General features: G+C 33.7%; 1 protein-coding gene across 7 annotated transcripts in view; it reads right to left on the bottom strand.

Annotated features, from left to right (window-relative positions):
- Window positions 1-2,696: 2,696 nt before the first annotated feature.
- Window positions 2,697-18,931, bottom strand: part of MEMO1 (mediator of cell motility 1) — a 144,085-nt gene continuing 127,850 nt past the window's right edge. For all 7 annotated transcript variants that reach the window (XM_063595012.1, XM_063595013.1, XM_055108092.2 and 4 more), the window contains 3 exons: window positions 18,526-18,602; window positions 4,723-4,827; window positions 2,697-3,366 (listed from right to left, as the gene is read on the bottom strand). In XM_063595012.1, coding sequence (XP_063451082.1) covers window positions 3,235-3,366; window positions 4,723-4,827; window positions 18,526-18,602 — 314 coding nt within the window. In that variant the 3' untranslated portion in view covers window positions 2,697-3,234. The remainder of the gene's footprint in view (window positions 3,367-4,722; window positions 4,828-18,525; window positions 18,603-18,931) is intronic.

Here is an 18,931-nt window from a genome sequence, read left to right as displayed (position 1 = left end):
GCCATCTAAATGGGAATATCTAAATACAAATACTGGTATATCTGAATAGTTCTTTATCCTACTCTGTATGAAGATTTGTTGCCCACCCAAGACAGAGCACTTACTTACCTGTTCAGTGAGCTAATCTTTAACATACATTTCTCAAGGATTCACTAGCGGAATAGTGAAGAATCCATGAATATGCTGCTCTGTGCAATCTAAGGTTAAAAAAAAAAAAGTTGCTACAAAACACTCAAAACTATATAATAAAGAAGCAACTGTATAGAGCTACATAAGAATTTCCTTTATATTTTAGATTCCAAATACAAAACTTTTAAAGGCACTTAAAGTAGAAAAGCTTAAAAGTTCAAGATTTTAGGTAATATTAACTGCATTAAATAATGCAAATTAAATTTCCTTTTGTGTTAAATAACAAGACTTTCATTTCCATGTATGTGAAGTTGAAATCAAAAGATGGTATCTCTACATTATTCATGTAGCTATTAAAAATAAATGACACCAGAACCTCTAAAAAATAAAGTCACAGTATCAAAGTACTTTGAAACTAGAAAGCACTTAAGAGATCCCCTCCACGTTTTACAAATGAGAAAGTTTCAATATGACATGAAACACTTACGTTCAGAGAACTAATTAGTGGCAGAAATAGAACTAGAACCCAACACTCAATCATCAATTTGGAACTCTTTCTACTTCATTACCAGGTATGTTGATATTCTAGGAAAGTGTAGAGTGATGCTGAAATATTCTGCAGATTTGTTTGTTTGTTTAGAGGGTTTTGGGGGGCTCACTACATTGCCCAGGCTGGTCTCAAACTGTCAAGTCATCCTCCTGCCTCCACACTCAAAGTAGCTGGGACTACAGGTGCATACCATCGTGTCCAGCTTCTACAGTTTTAAAAGTGCAAGAACCATACTTGTACTATAGTCCACCCAACTTAGGCAACCCTCTTGTCTTTTTAAAAATCAATCAACTATAAAATTATAGAAAGACAAAAATAATTAATTATAAAGCAACTCTTATTAGGATGGTCAAAGAAACAACCGATTGTTATGCTAACCAACTGTCAAAGATTAAAAAAATAATGATACTGGTGAAGGGGCAGAATGATGGGTACTCATACATTGTTAATTTAGTACAATCTTTCTAAAGGGTAACTTGGAAATATTTTAAAGAGCCTAAAAAGTTCTCACTGTCTAAACCACTTATTCCATGTACATGAGTATATCCTAAAGAGTCTAATATAGAGATCAAATTTTACAAACAAGGATGTCTATCCCACTATTATTTATAATGGTGAAAGATTAGAACAACCTAATATCCAAAGAGAGAAGTAGTTAAATTGTGGCATATTCATACAATAGAATATTAGGCAGCCATTTTTAAAAGTCACATTTTCAAAGACATGGGTAAATATTTATGAAGTTAGGTTATAAAAAACAGGGTACATAACTATATGGTCAGTATAATCTCAAGTTTGTTATTACACACACACACAAACACATGTATACACACTCATACATAGAAATAGCATAGACAAAAGACTGAAAAGAAATACAGAAAAATATTAACAGGGTTATCTCTGGGTAGTGAGATTGCAGATAATTTTTTCTCTTTATAACTTTTCAGTAATTTTCAAATTTTTTATAATAATCATGTATTAGTCTTATACTCAGAAAACATTATTTTAAAAATTCACTGTTGTCAATTTTAAAATTTTTATAGTTCATATTAAACAAGAAATAAATATTAATAGTACTAAAAAGTATATCTAAATTATGGAAAATAAATCACTAATGTGTAAGAATATAATTTCCACACATACATAGGTGGGCGACTTTGAATCTAAAAGGTAACATTATTTTATTTCACTCGAGTATAGAAAGTTGATATTTAATAAATAAGAAACATAAATCCTTAAATAAAATTGGTGCAAGGCATCTAAAAATTGTGCTACTCTGGCATAACACTGGAGATATAAACACTCTCTAATATAAGGTAGACACTCAGTGTTAGGTTAAAATAGGCATAATGCAGTACATACATGGTAACTGAATTATTAACTAAATTATATCTTTTTTTTTGTTTTTGGCAAAAGTGACTAGAATTGGTCTATGCTAAAGAAAGAAAGTAATACAACACCATACCATTATTTTAGTTGGAAGAGCCGCACCAAAAATCATGACAAAAAAAATTGTGTAACCATAAGAAAATCCAGTGGCTTGTTGTTGTTGATGATGTTAATGATCTCTTGCTAAAAATTCAAGTAAAAGAGTCAAACTGCTTAAAGCATTAAAAAAGCACAGCAGTGTAAGGTCTGCAATGATTTGAAAAACACTAAGAACACTCTTCAATGTTTCCTCATTTGCAGACTATCAAACATGATCTTTGAAGTCAAGGATTACATCTACGTTCTTTTACCAATCTTGAATATATATTCTGTTACAATATAGTAATGACACAAAGGGATGTCACAGACAAAAAGGCAAACTGCATGTAATTTAAAAAGTTAACTTTAAGATCATATGATTCTAATTTCTGATTTTAAAAAATCATATAAATATATAAAATATAAAATACATCCTAATATATTTTTACATAAGAGCTGAGGTTTACCATTTTTAACAAAAATTCTGAGATGGAATTAATAAAAAACAATTTTCATATATACCACAGAGCAATAAGTTTAAATCAGACTATTTTGAGTTGTGTAGCCCTTTATTAGCAACTAAAATAGAAGGTATCTGTTGTACAACATGGGTAGTAATTGACTATAACTGGAGATTTATTATATTCTAATACAGATCATTTATAAATGCAATTTCTTTATTAAAAAGCTTCCACCTTTTTGTTTGTTTGTGTACAATTTGCAAAACTATTCTGAAAGCAGAATATATGTGCACAAGTCTGCAAAGAGTGCAAATTTAGGATATGGTAAATGCTTTACAAGTTACTTTCAAAAAACTGTCTGCCACAACTGAGTCTTTACATTGTCATCTTTTTTGATCAAAATATTTTGATGCCAGCCTTCCTTCCACTGCCCTAAACTATAAAGCATTTTTTAATGAGTTGAAATTAAGGAAGGACTACACCTACTAGAAAAAAAGAGAAGAAAGTTCTATTAGTTTGAGGTTTCAGAATCCCCCCAAACCAGGACCAGTATCGTGGTAAAGGCTAGGCTGGGACCCCGGACAGAGTATGAGAATGTGCAGGTGGCATCCCTGAGGATTCAGAGCTTCAGTGGACCGTGAGTGCTCCAGCTGCATAACTCACTGAACTGTCTTGCCAGTTTCTACACTGGCTCGACTGGGCATAATTCAAAAACGAAAAACTCATATTCATTCCATTCTTCTGGAGCTCTGTGATAGCCTAGAAAAAAGAAAACTTTGGTTAGGACACACATCACATAAAAAATTGGGCACTCAATGTGTTTGTGGTTTGACTTTGTCCACTTCACAGCTGAAGCCTAGATTATCTCTTTTGCTCTTTTGTTTCTTGAATTTCTCTTGTTGCATCATATTAAAATAGAAAAAAAAGAATTCCTTATCATTTTCTCAAATAACTTCTAATCTTGTTTTTTGATAATTAAGTATCAGTCATCATTTACCCTCCCTCTCCCTGTAATAAGGCCATTTTTTAAACCCTTTTTAACTTTTTAAATATATTTCTCTTTACTGTATAAACCAAATCCCTGGCCACTTCTGTCTTAAGACGTCGGAGTCTTTATCTGACTTTGACTAAATTTGAAATGTATACAAATTAAAATCCAGATCTAAAAGGTATATGCTAGGATTTTTACTTTAATTGTCGACTGGTTCAGCATTTACTTTATAATACAAATTTTATTTGATTCAATTCAGATTTTAGGAAATTAGTACAGTTTATTCTAGCTTCAATTTTCAAAAATTAGTTTAAGTTCTTGAAAAGCTTTTCTTTGAGTCAATCAATACAGCTTAGAAGAAAAGCCCTTTTTAAAAACCCACAATATATTACCTTTCAAATCACATTAAAATAATACTGGACTTAAGGTCCTAACTTAGTCTATTCTGGACTACATTATCTTCTCCATTATTTCCCTGCCTCTCCAGATAAGCCCATTGTTACTTTCTCCTCCCATTCCTGAGTATACACTTTCTTCTTTCTTAATGAATGTCATATTTTCATTCAAGAAATTAATAGTTTTCCTAATTAGAAGAAAAAAATGCTATTTTTCTAAAATCCAGCTAACCGAAACTTCTGACTCTTACCATTCCTTAACTGAAATAAACATTATTTTTGTTTTAATGAGAAAAACACACATCATCTGTCTTGCTTTATTACATTATGAACATTTAAAGTTTAAGAGCAGAATCTTCCACTTATTTTTTATAGAGTCTAGAACAGTAAATAAAACCAAAAAATTAATAAGACCATATCTCTTAAGAGGTCACTTTGGTTTGTATTTATAAAGAGCATATTGGAACTAAGAGTCAAGAGAAAATGTGGGTCTCTATTCTAAATAACTTTTTATATTTAACAGAAAGTATTGAACTGTATTCCAATGATAAATAACTTTATTCAAGTAACCAAAAGCAATGGAACTCCAAATTATATTAAAGATACTAAAAAGAAACTTGACCATAGGTACATAAAACCAGTGATGCCATTGTATGACAATGATAATGAGATATTTTGGAATATCATATGACCAAATGTTAAAAGTCAAGGCTTCCTAAGGATACTCACATTTAATAACACCCCAATGGGATGTCTTCCACATATAGTATTATGGTATTTCTTCAAGTAATTGCTAAAAGATACAGGGTCTAATTGTTCTATAATACTCATACCCTAAAAAAAAAAAAAAAAAAAAAGAAGAGGAAGAAAAAAATAAAAGAAGAAGACAATATTTATTATTTCCTAATTATATTTTAAAACTGTTACTTAAACATAATTCTTCAATTAGGGAGACACAAAGAAAATAATTAAATAAACCTTGTGAAACATCAAACTCATTCATCAAAGCTATTACCACCATTATAGTCAACTCTCTATTAACAGAAAACTTTTAATCCCCAGTTTATTTTCTCCAAACTCCAGGTATGTTTCTATACTACTTTAACCAGTTGTCATTTAGCTCACAATCCTCAAACATTTCATAATATTATATCTTTCTTCCATAGAAAGAATACACAAAAGTAAATCTGCTGTGAAAATTTGTGTATGAAACCTAAAATTTAATTTATTTTGTGGCTGTTTTCTCCATATCCATTATATTCTGCCTCCTATTGGCATGAAAAATCAAGAGATAATTTTAATTGAACTATTTCCGTAACATATACTTAAATATCAACCATGTAAGGTATTTTAAATCACCAGCATTAAATAATCTAGGTTTGTGGGAAAAAATGACACGAACTAAGAAAAAAGTTAACATATTTTAATTAATTTAAAGCTCATGATAAAGGCAGGCTTAAGCAACACAGATCTCCTTTTTTTAGATGGAGTCTTGCTCCATCACCCAGGCTGGAATGCAGTGGTGCGATCTCAGCTCACTGCAACCCCTGCCTCCTGGGTTCAAGCAATTTTCCTGCCTCAGCCTCCTGAGTAGCTGGGATTACAGACAACACACCACCACACGTAGCTAATTTTTGTATTTTTAGTAGAGACCAGGTTTCACCATGTTGGCCAGGCTGGTCTTGAACTCCTGACCTCAAGTGATCTGCCCGCCTCAGCTTCCCAAAGTACTGGGATTACAGGTATGAGTCACCGCACCCGGCCTACAACACAGGTCTCTTATGAACAAGATTAATAATAAAGGAAAGCTTTTTATCTCTTTATTCTTTAAGCCAGAATGCCTTGTTTTCAACATCTTAATACATAATAAAATTTGTTAGACTATTGTTAAAACAACCACTATGACTTGAACATTAGTTTACACTAAATTCTGCAATCTCCAAATACATTCAAATAATGTATTTACAACTCATTAATATAGAGCAACTTTAACTCACCAAGTCGGGGAAATAAATTATTGATTCTAGCTAATTATACATACACCAATTATATTATTTTCTTATTCAGTTAAAACACTTTATATTAAATAAACTGGATTCATACTCTGTGGGAGAAATGCAAATGGTGGTTTAACTAGGGACTTAACTGGTTATTCTGTGTTTTTGTTTTTGTTTTTATTTCACATTTTAACAAAACAGGTATAGTGTAAAAGCACCAAGAGTAATCAGATAAACATCCGTTAAAAGTAAAAGTCATCTGGAAAATGATAGTAATCAGTGGGTAACATAGAAATTTTACAGTGGCAGCATCAAAATTTAATTCTATAAAAAAACTTTCCTTCAGAATATTCGACTCCTTCACAAACATTGTCAATATTCCATATATATATACACACACACACACACCTATATCTGAAACATAGACATATACATGTGCAATCAACTTTGAATTGCTTGCACATCAATTAGCCACTCTCAGATTGGTCCACAATCAGTTTGTAATGCTAAGTTGGTTGTCCCCTGCCAATCACAGGACTTCCAAGTCAACACTCTCCACCGACACTTGGTATATAAGCTCAGAGAAATACAAACTTAAAAGTTAAACCTAAGATGGGCCAGGTACAGCGGCTCATGCCTATAATCCCAGCACTTTGGGAGGCCGAGGCAGGTGGGTCACCTGAGGTCAGGAGTTTGAGACCAGCCTGGCCAACAAGGTGAAACCCTATTTCCACTAAAAATACAAAAATTAGCCAGTCGTGGTGGCACATGCCTATACTCCCAGCTACATGGGAGGCTGAGACAGGAGAATCACTTGAACCTGGGAAGCAGAGGTTGCAGTGATCCGAGATTGTGCCACTGCACTCCAGCCTGGGCGACAGAGCAAGACTCTGTCTCAAAACACACACACACACACACACACACACACACAAAGTTAAACCTATATAAACTATATCATAATTCTGGTGCCAAAAACATTACAGTACATTTCTAACCCAAGAATGGATTGTAGTAATGCAGAGATGGAGTTATAAATCTCTTCCATAAATAATGGATGATCAAGATATAACTCCCCTAGAGATAAATGAACAGAGGCACAAAACAGGCAAAAGTCCTGATTCTAAATTTCTAATTGTAGGCTCTTTCTCACTCTCTACTCTGATGTACTAAAGTATAACAAGACTCATACTAACAATTCTTTGAACATTTACATAGCTACAACTTGCATACATGTTGTAGGTGAACTTTTAATACTCCTGAATGAAGTCTATCTAGGACACCTTAACTTAAATATAAATCCACTCATTAATAAATAATGTGACACTGAGATTCTAATGTACATTTTAATATTAAAATCTCAAAGCACATTCAGAACAAACATCACATTTATATACTGATATGAATTTAAACAGAAGAAAACTAATCACATTTCAGAAGACCAAGAATTCAAAGTAACTGGTCAAGAAAACCTAATATAGAAAAACAGGAGATTAAATGCAGAAAAAATACTACTAAGTAAAGAGTTAAAAATGAAGATATACTGGTTAAATTACAAGACAGAAAATAAAAAATTGAGATGATGGGAGTTAAGAAATTAAATGTACAAAAATTTTAATTCTTTAAAGTGGGCTATAAACTTAGTAGTGCAAAAATTAATTCAATTATACTCAGCTGACACAAGTGATGGTTTAAGAGGTATGCCTCTTTATAAGGAAAGATGGGAAAACTAAGGCTTTTCTCGTAAGTGAACCTCTCTAATTGAAAAATTCATGAAGTATGCAAACAAAAGCAATAATGATAAAATTTAGAAATGGAACATTATTAACTAATACAGGATACTGGCAAATACACTTTTAGATATACCTATGTTTTTATGTTAACAGCTATGAGATTACTATTAGGAAAATTCCAAAAAGATAGAAATGCTAGTTCAATGCTGTTGGCAAAAGTCCAAGAAGATGAAAAAGAATATCCTTCCCCAATTAAGCTGAATTAACTATTTTATTTCTTAAAAGAGTAGAAGATATGATCAGTGAGTCTAAAGTCCAGGCAATGAGAGCTTCCTAAGGCCTAGTATAGTGAAAATTTGATTGTTCACATAAACTTAACCTAATGTGGAGGAGTGAAATGGGTCACTATACTACCCATTCAGCGCTAAGATATAAGGCAGACATTATAAACACCAAAAGCCCATCCGTCAAGGATACAGGTTTCTGAGGAATTTAAGTTTCAGAAACAAATCCACAAATTGAAAGCTAACTCCCTAAATTTAGGGGGTAAGCCAGTCTATCATTGTGTTGACTCTTCAAGTAATCAGTGAATATTTGTGATGTCAAATTCCAAGTGGCAACCCTAAACTAAATAGGCAGTATTAACTGACAAAGCTCAGATTCAGGACCCTGATAAGACAACAAATTATCTTTCCTCTTTAAAAAAGTTTACCTATATTTAATAAAATGACAATCTAAAAATTATCACCCAGAAGGAAATCTCTCCCAAAAGTAACAAATGCAAAGGAGTAGCAAAACATTTTAGAGGCACTTACGAAATAAAAACCAGAATCATATCTTTTAATTCCAACCACATAATTAACACCATATTATCGAATCATTAGATTTGTGGGTTTATAGTTTAAAGGATATACATTTATATTTGCAGATAAGTATATATTTAGTGACATGGGGTAGGAAAAGGAAATATTCTAGTTTCTTTAAGAGGTATCAAGATAAAATAGTAACAGTGAAAGTTTTATGGAAAAAACTCACCTTAAAAATAGCAGTGCTAAGTAATGTACTAATAAATGGCTATCTTATAAGTGATGTTATAAAACTTACTAAGAAGCTATTGGCTTAGGTTCAAGAGAAAGAAGTATGAGGTGACGAAGGAACAATTTTCACTTTTAAAATAGTAGGAAGGAAGAAAAGTAGTTCACATTCAAATTAAGTGAAGTAACTGATAAATTTAAAAGAAAAAGAAGTTATAACAGATGAATACAATGACATTTTCAGATTATCCTTGCCGAATCATAATTTGCCAATGTCCATAATGAAACACTGGTCTACACCAAAAAAAGTAGTATAATAAAAATAATAACCTATGACCATCTCATATGAATAACTATGACTAATATTTCAAGTAAGTTTACAAGATCAGTATCTCCAACTAGGTTCTGCTTTAGTCACAGTAATTATTGACATTGCAAAGCACTAATTACCAAAAACACTGGTCTATAGCCAATAAAATTACAAGACTTTCAGAGTTTAGATATCCTATGCTACAGTTACATAGTTTTTCCCAACTACATTCGGTAGTTTGTTCTCCTATATTTTATGTGTTTTTTCACATAATTAATTTCTAAGATATTCAAGTGCTAGAAATATAAACATTTTGCAATAAGAATAGCTATTTTTCTTTTGCAACTTAGTTTTATTTTCTAGCCTTGTAATAACTATATTTAGTAATAGTTTTCAGTTAAAAAGGACCAAAACTTAATTAACATGCTAATTTTGAACAGATGTAATCTAAAATTTTATACTTAGTTTCTTTTTACTCTATCAAACTTCCAAAACGTATATTATTGGAATTCAAAATTAACATTTTTATAATGCTTATACAGAGAACCATCCAAGTACATTTTGTCTGAAAAGATCACATATGAAAACTAAGATATTGGTTCTCAAATGATTTAAATTATTTATAATATAAAATAATCTCTTAGAAAAGAAATATGCAAAAGTACATTCACCATCTGATTAATCAATTAAGACAATACAATATTTAAGTCTGCCTAACAGCAAGTGTACATATATATATATATAGGTAATATAAACACACCTAAGTTTATGTCTAGAGCTAACCATACATGGGTCTTATTATTTTGACCCATGTATTCTAACTCCCAGAATTGACTTATAAGTTGAATCAACAGTATACTAATAAAATAGAACACTTATGAGCCATTTTAAAATTCTATATATAAATAAATATATCTCAACAAATGGACCACAGAAATAAACTCCAAGTCCAAATGTTAAAATCAAATATTAAATTCAAGCATATTAATATGAAGCAAATACTCAATATTTATTCAGAAATCATATTCCAGGTTATTTAAATAAAATTTTTAAAATTATGTTCCAGTAATTTGGGATATCTAAAGTAAGGTAAATCAGATGCAAACTTAGAAGTCAACCTGGGCTAAGTGGTTCTACTGTACAATTTATTCCCTTTTTTCTTTTTTGAGACAGGGTCTCAGCAAATTTCAACAAAGTACCACAAGTGAGTTCTGTTGTAATGACAAGGTTAATGATTACTATAGTAGGCAATCTCATCTCTGTCCTGGCTTTAATGATCTACTGAGACCTCCCAAACTTACATCTCTAGTCCAACTGAAAGCCTTCCTGAGTTCCAAACCAAAATAGTCAACCCATTAGCAAAGTCCTTTTGACTCTTATTTCTGAAAAGATCTGACCTCCATCCAGTTCATTCTACCTCCACCAACATCATCACAGTCCAAGTTACTATCATCTCTCCCTTGAACTTCTGCCAATGGCCCATTGTTGCTACTTCCTTTTTTTTTTTTTCCTTTTTGAGACAGAGTCTCAGCTCTGTCCCCAGAGCTGGAGTGCAGTGGTGCGATCTCGGCTCACTGTAACCTCTACCTACCAGGTTTAAGCGATTCTCCTGCCTCAGCCTCCCGAGTAGCTGGGACTACAGGCATGCACCACCATGCCCGGCTAATTTTTGTATTTTTAGGAGAAAGGGGGTTTCGTCATGTTGGCTAGGCTGGTCTCAAACTCCTGACCTCAAGTGATCTGCTCACCTCGGCCCCCCAAACTGCTGGGATTACTGGCATGAGCCACCACCCCCAGCCCCACTGTTGCTACCTCTGACCCTCCTGTGTAATCCATTTGCCACACAACTACCACAGTGACCTTAAAAATAATTCAAATTATATCATTTCACTTCCTATTGTACTTATATAAAGTTCTTACCTTCAATTATTACCCTATATTATCAGCTCCCTGTCTCTTTTATACACATCACTCTTCTTACTCTTACACACCATACTCCCACAACACAGGCTTTTTCCTTTTCTTCTAACACACCAGCTTCTTTCCAATCTTAAGGTCTTTGCACTGGCAACTTCTCCTGTCTAAAATGCTCTTCCCGCTGATCTTTACTTGATTTGCTTTCTTATCATTCAGAACTCACTTTAATTTTCATCCTCAAGGTAGTCTTTCTCAGACCACTCAATCCAAAACAGCCTCCAATCATTTACCATCATTTACCTTTTTAGGTATTTTCTGCACACATTCCTACTTGAAACTAATTAATATATTTCCTTACCTTTTAAAATTAACACGTATCTCCTCCAATTAGAAGTTTTATGACAGCAAGAACCATGTTTGTTTACTGCTGTATCTCCACCAACACCTCAGGATGTATATGTACTCAAAAATAATTGGCAAAATGAAAATCCAAATGTCTACCTAATTGACATCTCTACTTAGATGTCTTAAAGGCAACAGCAAACATAACATATCCCTAATAGAATTTATTATCTTCCTGCACCCCCACCCCACTCCGACCAAAAACATTTTGGTCCTTATGGCCTAAATAAATAATGCAACCATCGAACCAGCAGCATAGCCAAAAATTTAGGAGTCATCCTTGACATTTCCTTGACCCCCCAAGCTCAATCCACCTCCAAGTCCCATCATCAATTTGTCTCCTAAATGTACTGAATATATACATTTCTGTCCCTCTCTTCTACCACCATCACCCTACCCACTGTCTAAATTACCATAGTTTCTCATCTGGACTACCTAACTGGTCTACACGTTATCTCTTCCAGCCTCCTTCCAACCCATTTGCTACACTGCAGCCATATGATCTATTCAAATACAAAACCAACTTTATCACTTCCCTATGTAAGATCCTTCAAGATAGCTGTTCTGAGATGCTTGAAGGCAGCATGCTCGTTAAGAGTCATCACCACTCCCTAATCTCAAGTACCCAGGGACACAAACACTGCGGAAGGCCGCAGGGTCCTCTGCATAGGAAAACCAGAGACCTTTGTTCACTTGTTTATCTGCTGACCCTCCCTCCACTATTGTCCTATGACCCTGCCAAATCCCCCTCTGTGAGAAACACCCAAGAATGATCAATAAAAAAAATAAATAAATAAATAAATAAATAAATAAAGATAGCTGTTCTGGAGTCTTCAAGTTTCACTTCTCACCACCCTCCCCATCCATTTATCCATCACTCATTCAACAACTGTATATATTGCGTGCCCACTGACAGGCACTAGGATGGAAAATGGACAAAGTCCCTGTTCTCATGAAGCTTACGTAATCCACTGAGGGAGATAACCCCAAGACAAATCAACAAATGAGTAAGTCATGCAGTAATAAATACCTAGAATAAAAATACAGCAGGGTAAGGTCAATGAACAGCTGTTCATCCAAGGAGGCTAATGGAAAATGATGCACGCTTTTTGGCTGTCACAATAATTTGAAGATGCTATTGGGACTCAGTGGGATTCCAGGGATGCTGACACAAGACAGTTTCATACACAAAGACTGTTCTCCATCCATAAGACTACAGAATATCTACAGCCTTAATTATCTATACATTAATTCCACTTCATATACAAACAGAAATAAGTTTTGCATTGATTTTAATATACAATGAGTTTCCCAGGAATAAAACTATCACGTAAAGTGAGGGAAGACTGTACTGGTTTTGTTTACAAGTTTACTAAGAATTGTTCACCATTTTGGAAAATCAAGTCACTAGCAATGGCACTTAGTAATTTCAGTCACTAATACATACGTGTGTAAGTGTGTATTTGTAGCTGTTTTTACATTAATAATACTATTCATAAATATTTAAATACTTCATTGTACCTTCTAATTTAGTTGTGACTGGGCATTTACATTCTTAAATATATATTTATTATAAATTCCTTTTATTTCCTTTACATGTTACAGTTAGGAAAGTCATGGTTTTAAACTGCGTACAGGAAGATTATATCCATTAATTTATTCATTTGAAAAATATGTATTGACCACCTACTTATATTCTAATCACTATTCTAGGCACTTTGTATACATCGGTGAACAAAACAAATATCCTGATTGACAGAAATGTAATTAAGTATTTAGTTTTTTAGAAGAAAAAGTGGAACAGGGTACGGTGGACTGGGAATGCTGCAAGGGTAGGATGTAGGATGCAAAATTAAATAGAGTAGTCAGAAGGCCCCAGTGAGAAGGTGAGAGCTTAGCAAAACGGGCAAAAGCCCTAAGCTAGGCAGATACATGACATTATCAAGGCACAGTAAGGAGATTAGTGTGTCCACGGTAGAGTGAAGGAAGAGTAAAAGTAAGAAAATGGAGGGCTCTTAACATTTGGGGGCTGCAAATCATGTTGGTCCTTTTTGTCTACCCACTGTAAAGACACTGGCTTTTATTCTGACTGAAAGGGGGCAATTTTACAGGAGATATGGGGCAGAAGAGTAACATGATCTGATTTAGATTTTAAAATAATTGCTTTGGTTCCTACTTTAAGCCACCTGAGACTGAAGAATACCAGGGTAGGTCTAAGAAGACCAGTTAGGAAAGTGGAAGGATAGGACCACCATCATTTGAATTAAGAAAGCCTATGAGTAGAACAGGTCTTGGTGGGAAGAAAATCAGGAATTCCGTTTGGAATATGTTTAGTATGAGCTGTTTATAAGACATCCAAGTGGAAATTATGTACGGTGTTTGAGCACGTGCTTCTGGCAGGAGTTCTTTTATATTTTTGGTGCAAAAAGCATTACTTTCATAACATTTAGTACAAACTTGCTAAAGACCATGTCCAGGAAGACTTTATTTACTTTGAAAATTTTTAGTACTGAGGTATCTTTCAAAATTATTTTCTGTATGGTTACCTAACCAAAAAAAGACAATTTTAATGACAGGGGAAATTTTACATGCATACCATTAATAATTTATATTTCACATATATACAGCCATTCCTCCTTAGAGATTCTTTCCTAAATGAATAAAATGTAACACAAGAAAGGTTAAACCGAGGAGAAACGAGAATCATATAGCTGATATAATCTTAAGTCAAATCTCTCCAATACCTCAAATTAGGGATTAATGTTACTGGAAATTCTGAAGTAATCTCATAGTTTCCATCTTTAAAAACTCCTCCTGTGACTGTGTTTCCCTGGACCTCGTCATCTACCAAATCAGTTAACATTTAAACATTGCTCCTTTCTGTCATACTCAAACTAGTAGAGAATAATTTTTCACATTTGGTTTTTGCCTCTTCATTCCAATTTAGATTCTAACCTGATTCCACTGAAACTGCTCTTGCAAGGTTCTTAATTCACCTCTGTGCAGCATTTGATACTCTTCCTCCCTCTTTGCTAAATAAAGCTCATCCTCTCTGTGATATTGCTCATTCTCAGTTCTCTCTAAGCAGAACTCTACTGGCTCTGCTTTATCTCCTCTTCCACTTACTGCTGGTATGTCCATCTGATCTAACTCCCCCTTTGTTCCTACTCCTTATACTCTCTCTGGAGATTGACTCTCTAAACAATGGCATTAACATCCTTTCTTCCCATCCGCTCCTCATACACCAATAATTTCAAAATGTTTATCTCCATCCAGACCTACCTTCATGTTCTAAACCAGTACTGTCCAATAAAAATATAATGCAGGCAATATATGTAATTTTAAAATTTATTATAGCCATATTTTAAAAATAAACAGGTAAAATTAATTTTAAGATATTTTATTAAACACAATCTGGCAGTATCATTTTATAATATAATCAAGATAGATTTCTGAGATATTTTTGTTCTCTTCATACTACATGTTCAAAATCCAGTGTATATTTTACACTTACAGTATATTTCAAGTTGTATAACCACACTTCAAATACTCAATAAATACATGTGACTGGTGGCTACAGTATCAAAAAGTGCAGTTCTAAACATAACACAAAAGCTATGTATAAGACTGAACTCAACTTTTTCCTTAAATCTGTCCCTCTTATATTCCCTGTATTAGTGAGTATCAGCATCTATGTACACATGGAAGCCAGAAATCATCCCACATCCCACCACTCCCTTAACATGACACACCTAATTAATCCCTAAAGTCCTTTTCATTCTACCTCCTAAATGTCTCTCAGCTCTCTATATTGTAATGGCTTCTTTGTAAGTATGTTCAACCACTGGACTCCATTAAGTCACGGACTATGTTTTCTCTTCTTTATGTCCTCAATATTGTACAGAGTACCGGACATATAGCAGATACCCATTAACCATTTGCTTTGACAATCATTAATCATTTGCTATATGGAAAAAGCCAGAAAAAGTTTTCTGAGGCAACTGAGAACTAAACCTCAGAATAAAAAGACTAGAAGTCAAAGGAGAGTTAATCAACTGAAATGAAAACATCAGGAAGCCAAAGAGAAGGTAATACATTAAAATCCAAATAAAATTCTAAAGGTAAAAGTATTGGACAATAATTGGATTTAAAGTAGCAACTAAGGTAAGTTTAAACATGATAAACACACTAAGTAACCAACTTTACATTCATTACATTTGGCTTTAATAAAATATACTACATGATATATTCTATTTATACATTCAAATCCAGATTCCTTACTAAAATATTTGATCTACTTTAAACCAAATAATCTTGTACTAAAACATATGCATAAGGCTTAACACATTGGTAGAGTTGATTTGAACAAACTGAAGACTTATAAGCTGACAGAATTTAAAGACAATTTAGAGACCATTTAGACCAAGTCTATCTTCTTCCAGATAAGGAAATGAAAACTAGAGTATTAAAATAATCTGTCAGTGGTCATAGAGAGCAAGTTAGAGCTCTTCTGCTACATTTAATACTACTTATGAGTAAATCCTAAAATTATTTGTGTTATTTAAAAACTTAAAATAAGTATCATCAGCTTAGACAACATGGCGAAACCCCATCTCTAAAAAATAAAAATAAAAATAATTAGCCGGGCGTGGTGGTAAATGTCTATAGTCCCAGCTACTTGGGTGGCTGAAGTGGGAGGACTGTTTAAGCCCAGCAGGCTGAGGCTGCAGTGAACTGTGATTGTGCCACTGCACTCCAGCCTGGGTGACAGAGGGAGACACTGTCTCACCAAAAAAAAAAAAAAAAAAGAAAAGAAGGAAAAGAAAAAATATTATGACTACCATAGCACTTCAAGAAAAAAAGACAGTAGGATCAATATCTACTGTACTCCTTAGCTAGGTAAGAATATAATTATATTTTAAAATTCTGTGTTTAGAACAACGAATTGAAATTCCTTTTAAGAAAAATCCAGGCCAGGTGCAGTGGCTCATGCCTGTAACCTCATCACTTTGGGAGGCCAAGGAGGGTGGATCACCTGATCTCAGGAGTTCCAGACCAGTCTGGGCAACATGGCGAAACCTCGTCTCTACAAAAAACTACAAAAAAAAATTAGCCAGGTGTGGTGGTATGCATCTGTGCTCCCGGCCACTCAGGAGACTGAGGTAGGAGGACTGCCTGAGCCTGGGAGGTTGAGGCAGCAGTGAGCCATGATGGTGCTACTACACTCCAGCCTAGGTGATAGAGTGAGAGCCTGTCTTAAAAAAAAAAAACAAAAAAAAAACAGAAAAAGGAAAAAAAGAAAAATCCAAACGGCCCAAAAACAAGACAATACACTAAGAATTTGTAAAAAAAAGAAAAAGGACAAATGAAGAGAAAAAAACAAATTATTTGCATCTGTAAAAATAATTTTGTTTTCTTATGCTTTTTCTATAGCTCTTTTTAATAGATACCTGAAGGCTCCAGGCCATAAAGTTCAAGTCTTAATATGTGCCAAGTGCGGCGGCTCACACCTGTAATCCCAGCACTCTGGGAGGCAGGAGGGTTGCTTGAAGCCAAGTGTTCAAAACTAGCCTGGGCAATAAAGCAAGACCTTGTCTCTACAAAAAAAGAAAAGAAAAGAAAAAAGCTGGGTGCGGTGTCACATGCCTGTAATCCCAGGACTTTTGAGAGGCTGAGGCTGGCAGATCACTTCTGCTCAGGAGTCTGAGACCAGCCTGGGCAACATGGTGAAACCCTGTCTTTACAAAAACTACAAAAATTAGATGGGCTTGGTGGTAGGCGCCTGTGTCCCAGCTACTCGGGAGGCTGAGGTGGGAGAATTGCTTGAGCCCGGGAAGTAGAGGCTACAGTAAGCCAAGATCACACCACTGCACGCCAGCCTGGGCCACAGAGTGAGACCTTGTCTCTAAATAAATAAATAAATAAATACTAGTTGGGTATGGTGGCATGTGCCTATAGTCCCAGCTACTCAGGAGGCTAAGGCAGGAGATTGCTTAAGCCCAGGAATTCCAGGTTGCAGGGAGCTATGATGTGCCACTGCACTCCAGCCTCAGTAATGGAACGAATCCCTGTCTCTTAAAAAAAGGAAAAAAGAAATGTCTTAATATGCATGCTTAAGATCAATGGCAAATGCAAATCAAAACAAAAATGAAATTAGATATATAACAATCTGATTTACAGGATATTTTACAGAAATATATCAATGATGTGAGTTTATTATGTTTAAAATATTAATTCCATTGAATTTTAGATTTTGAGAGCTTCTAAAAATTTGAAGGAAAAAAAAGTAGTTCCAAAATAAACATGCCTCTGTCAGGTCAAACTGCTGGTCCAAGGAAATAATAAAAATAAATTAACAAAACAAAACAAACATGCCTGAAATTTTAAATTTTAAAATAAAATATATGTATAAATCCCTTCAGCATAGCAGACAAGATTCAAGTTAGCTACATTTTGTGTATACTGGAATTCCTGTATACTGTCATCATAAGGCTATGATGTCTTTTATTTCCAGAGGTAAAGGGGCAATAATTTAAAAAATAAAGAGTTTCAGTCTAAAATTTTCAGGTTATTTACTTCAAGTTTACATATAATTCCTCCAACAGAATACAGATTTTTATTAGCTAATTCATAAAATCTTCATCATCACTTAAGAACAATAATTTGGTCTGCTATCAAAACTAAAAATATACTAAGTTATTTAATAAATTTTAAAAAACAACAATGCTGTTCAGAAGGAGTCAAAAGAAGGACTCAAAAAAAATATTTCAGGTAGTCGTGAAATAAACAGGAATTAGAGTCAAGGTATCCCATCATCTGCTATGGTTATTACTGCTTAACAGTAAATAATGGTATTAGTATCTTACTGTCCCTAAAGCTAAAGTACTTCTCTAAAAAGTATTTTAAATCCGTATATATTATTCTTAAATATTCTCATTAATCAAACAAAATTATGATGACGGAAATTCCTACTAGAATAGGGATTATTCTTATAGTCGGTATTTATATGATGACACATTGCATTTTGTACATTTCAAGATAGGGAAAAAATATATTATTTCAACATGTTAAGTCTTGAATTACTAATCTGAAATTAAAGAAAAAGCCTTAGAGCATTAAAATCCCACACCTGAAAGACTTACCATTTTATCTAGATGTTCAATGGATCTATAAATCTCCCCCTGGGATTCATCATAGTAACTGTAACGGAACCTTTGACCTTGAAACAAATATCATGTACAAAATAAAATAGGGAAAAATTAGAAGCTAAAAAGAAAGCAAGCGCTTACCAAATAATTTCAGTTCTCATGAAAGGCAAAGCACAGCTTAAGCCTCTGAGAGAATCATTCCCAAGAGCCCTTGTACATAAAAATAAAAGGCATATTTGGGAAGGTAATGAAGAAATGATATCACCAATGTTTTATGATGTTAAGAACTGTTTCAAATTGTAGAAACCTTAAAATCACCAGAAATACAAGATTAAGGAAACAAAATAGCTTAAAAGTTAGAAGCATTGTTAAACATTTTATCAGTCTATATTGGAAAGTA

Source organism: Pan paniscus, chromosome 12 (assembly GCF_029289425.2).
Source record: "Pan paniscus chromosome 12, NHGRI_mPanPan1-v2.0_pri, whole genome shotgun sequence".
NCBI classification, from domain to species: Eukaryota; Metazoa; Chordata; class Mammalia; order Primates; family Hominidae; genus Pan; species Pan paniscus.
This window is presented reverse-complemented; position numbering and strand designations above follow the sequence as displayed.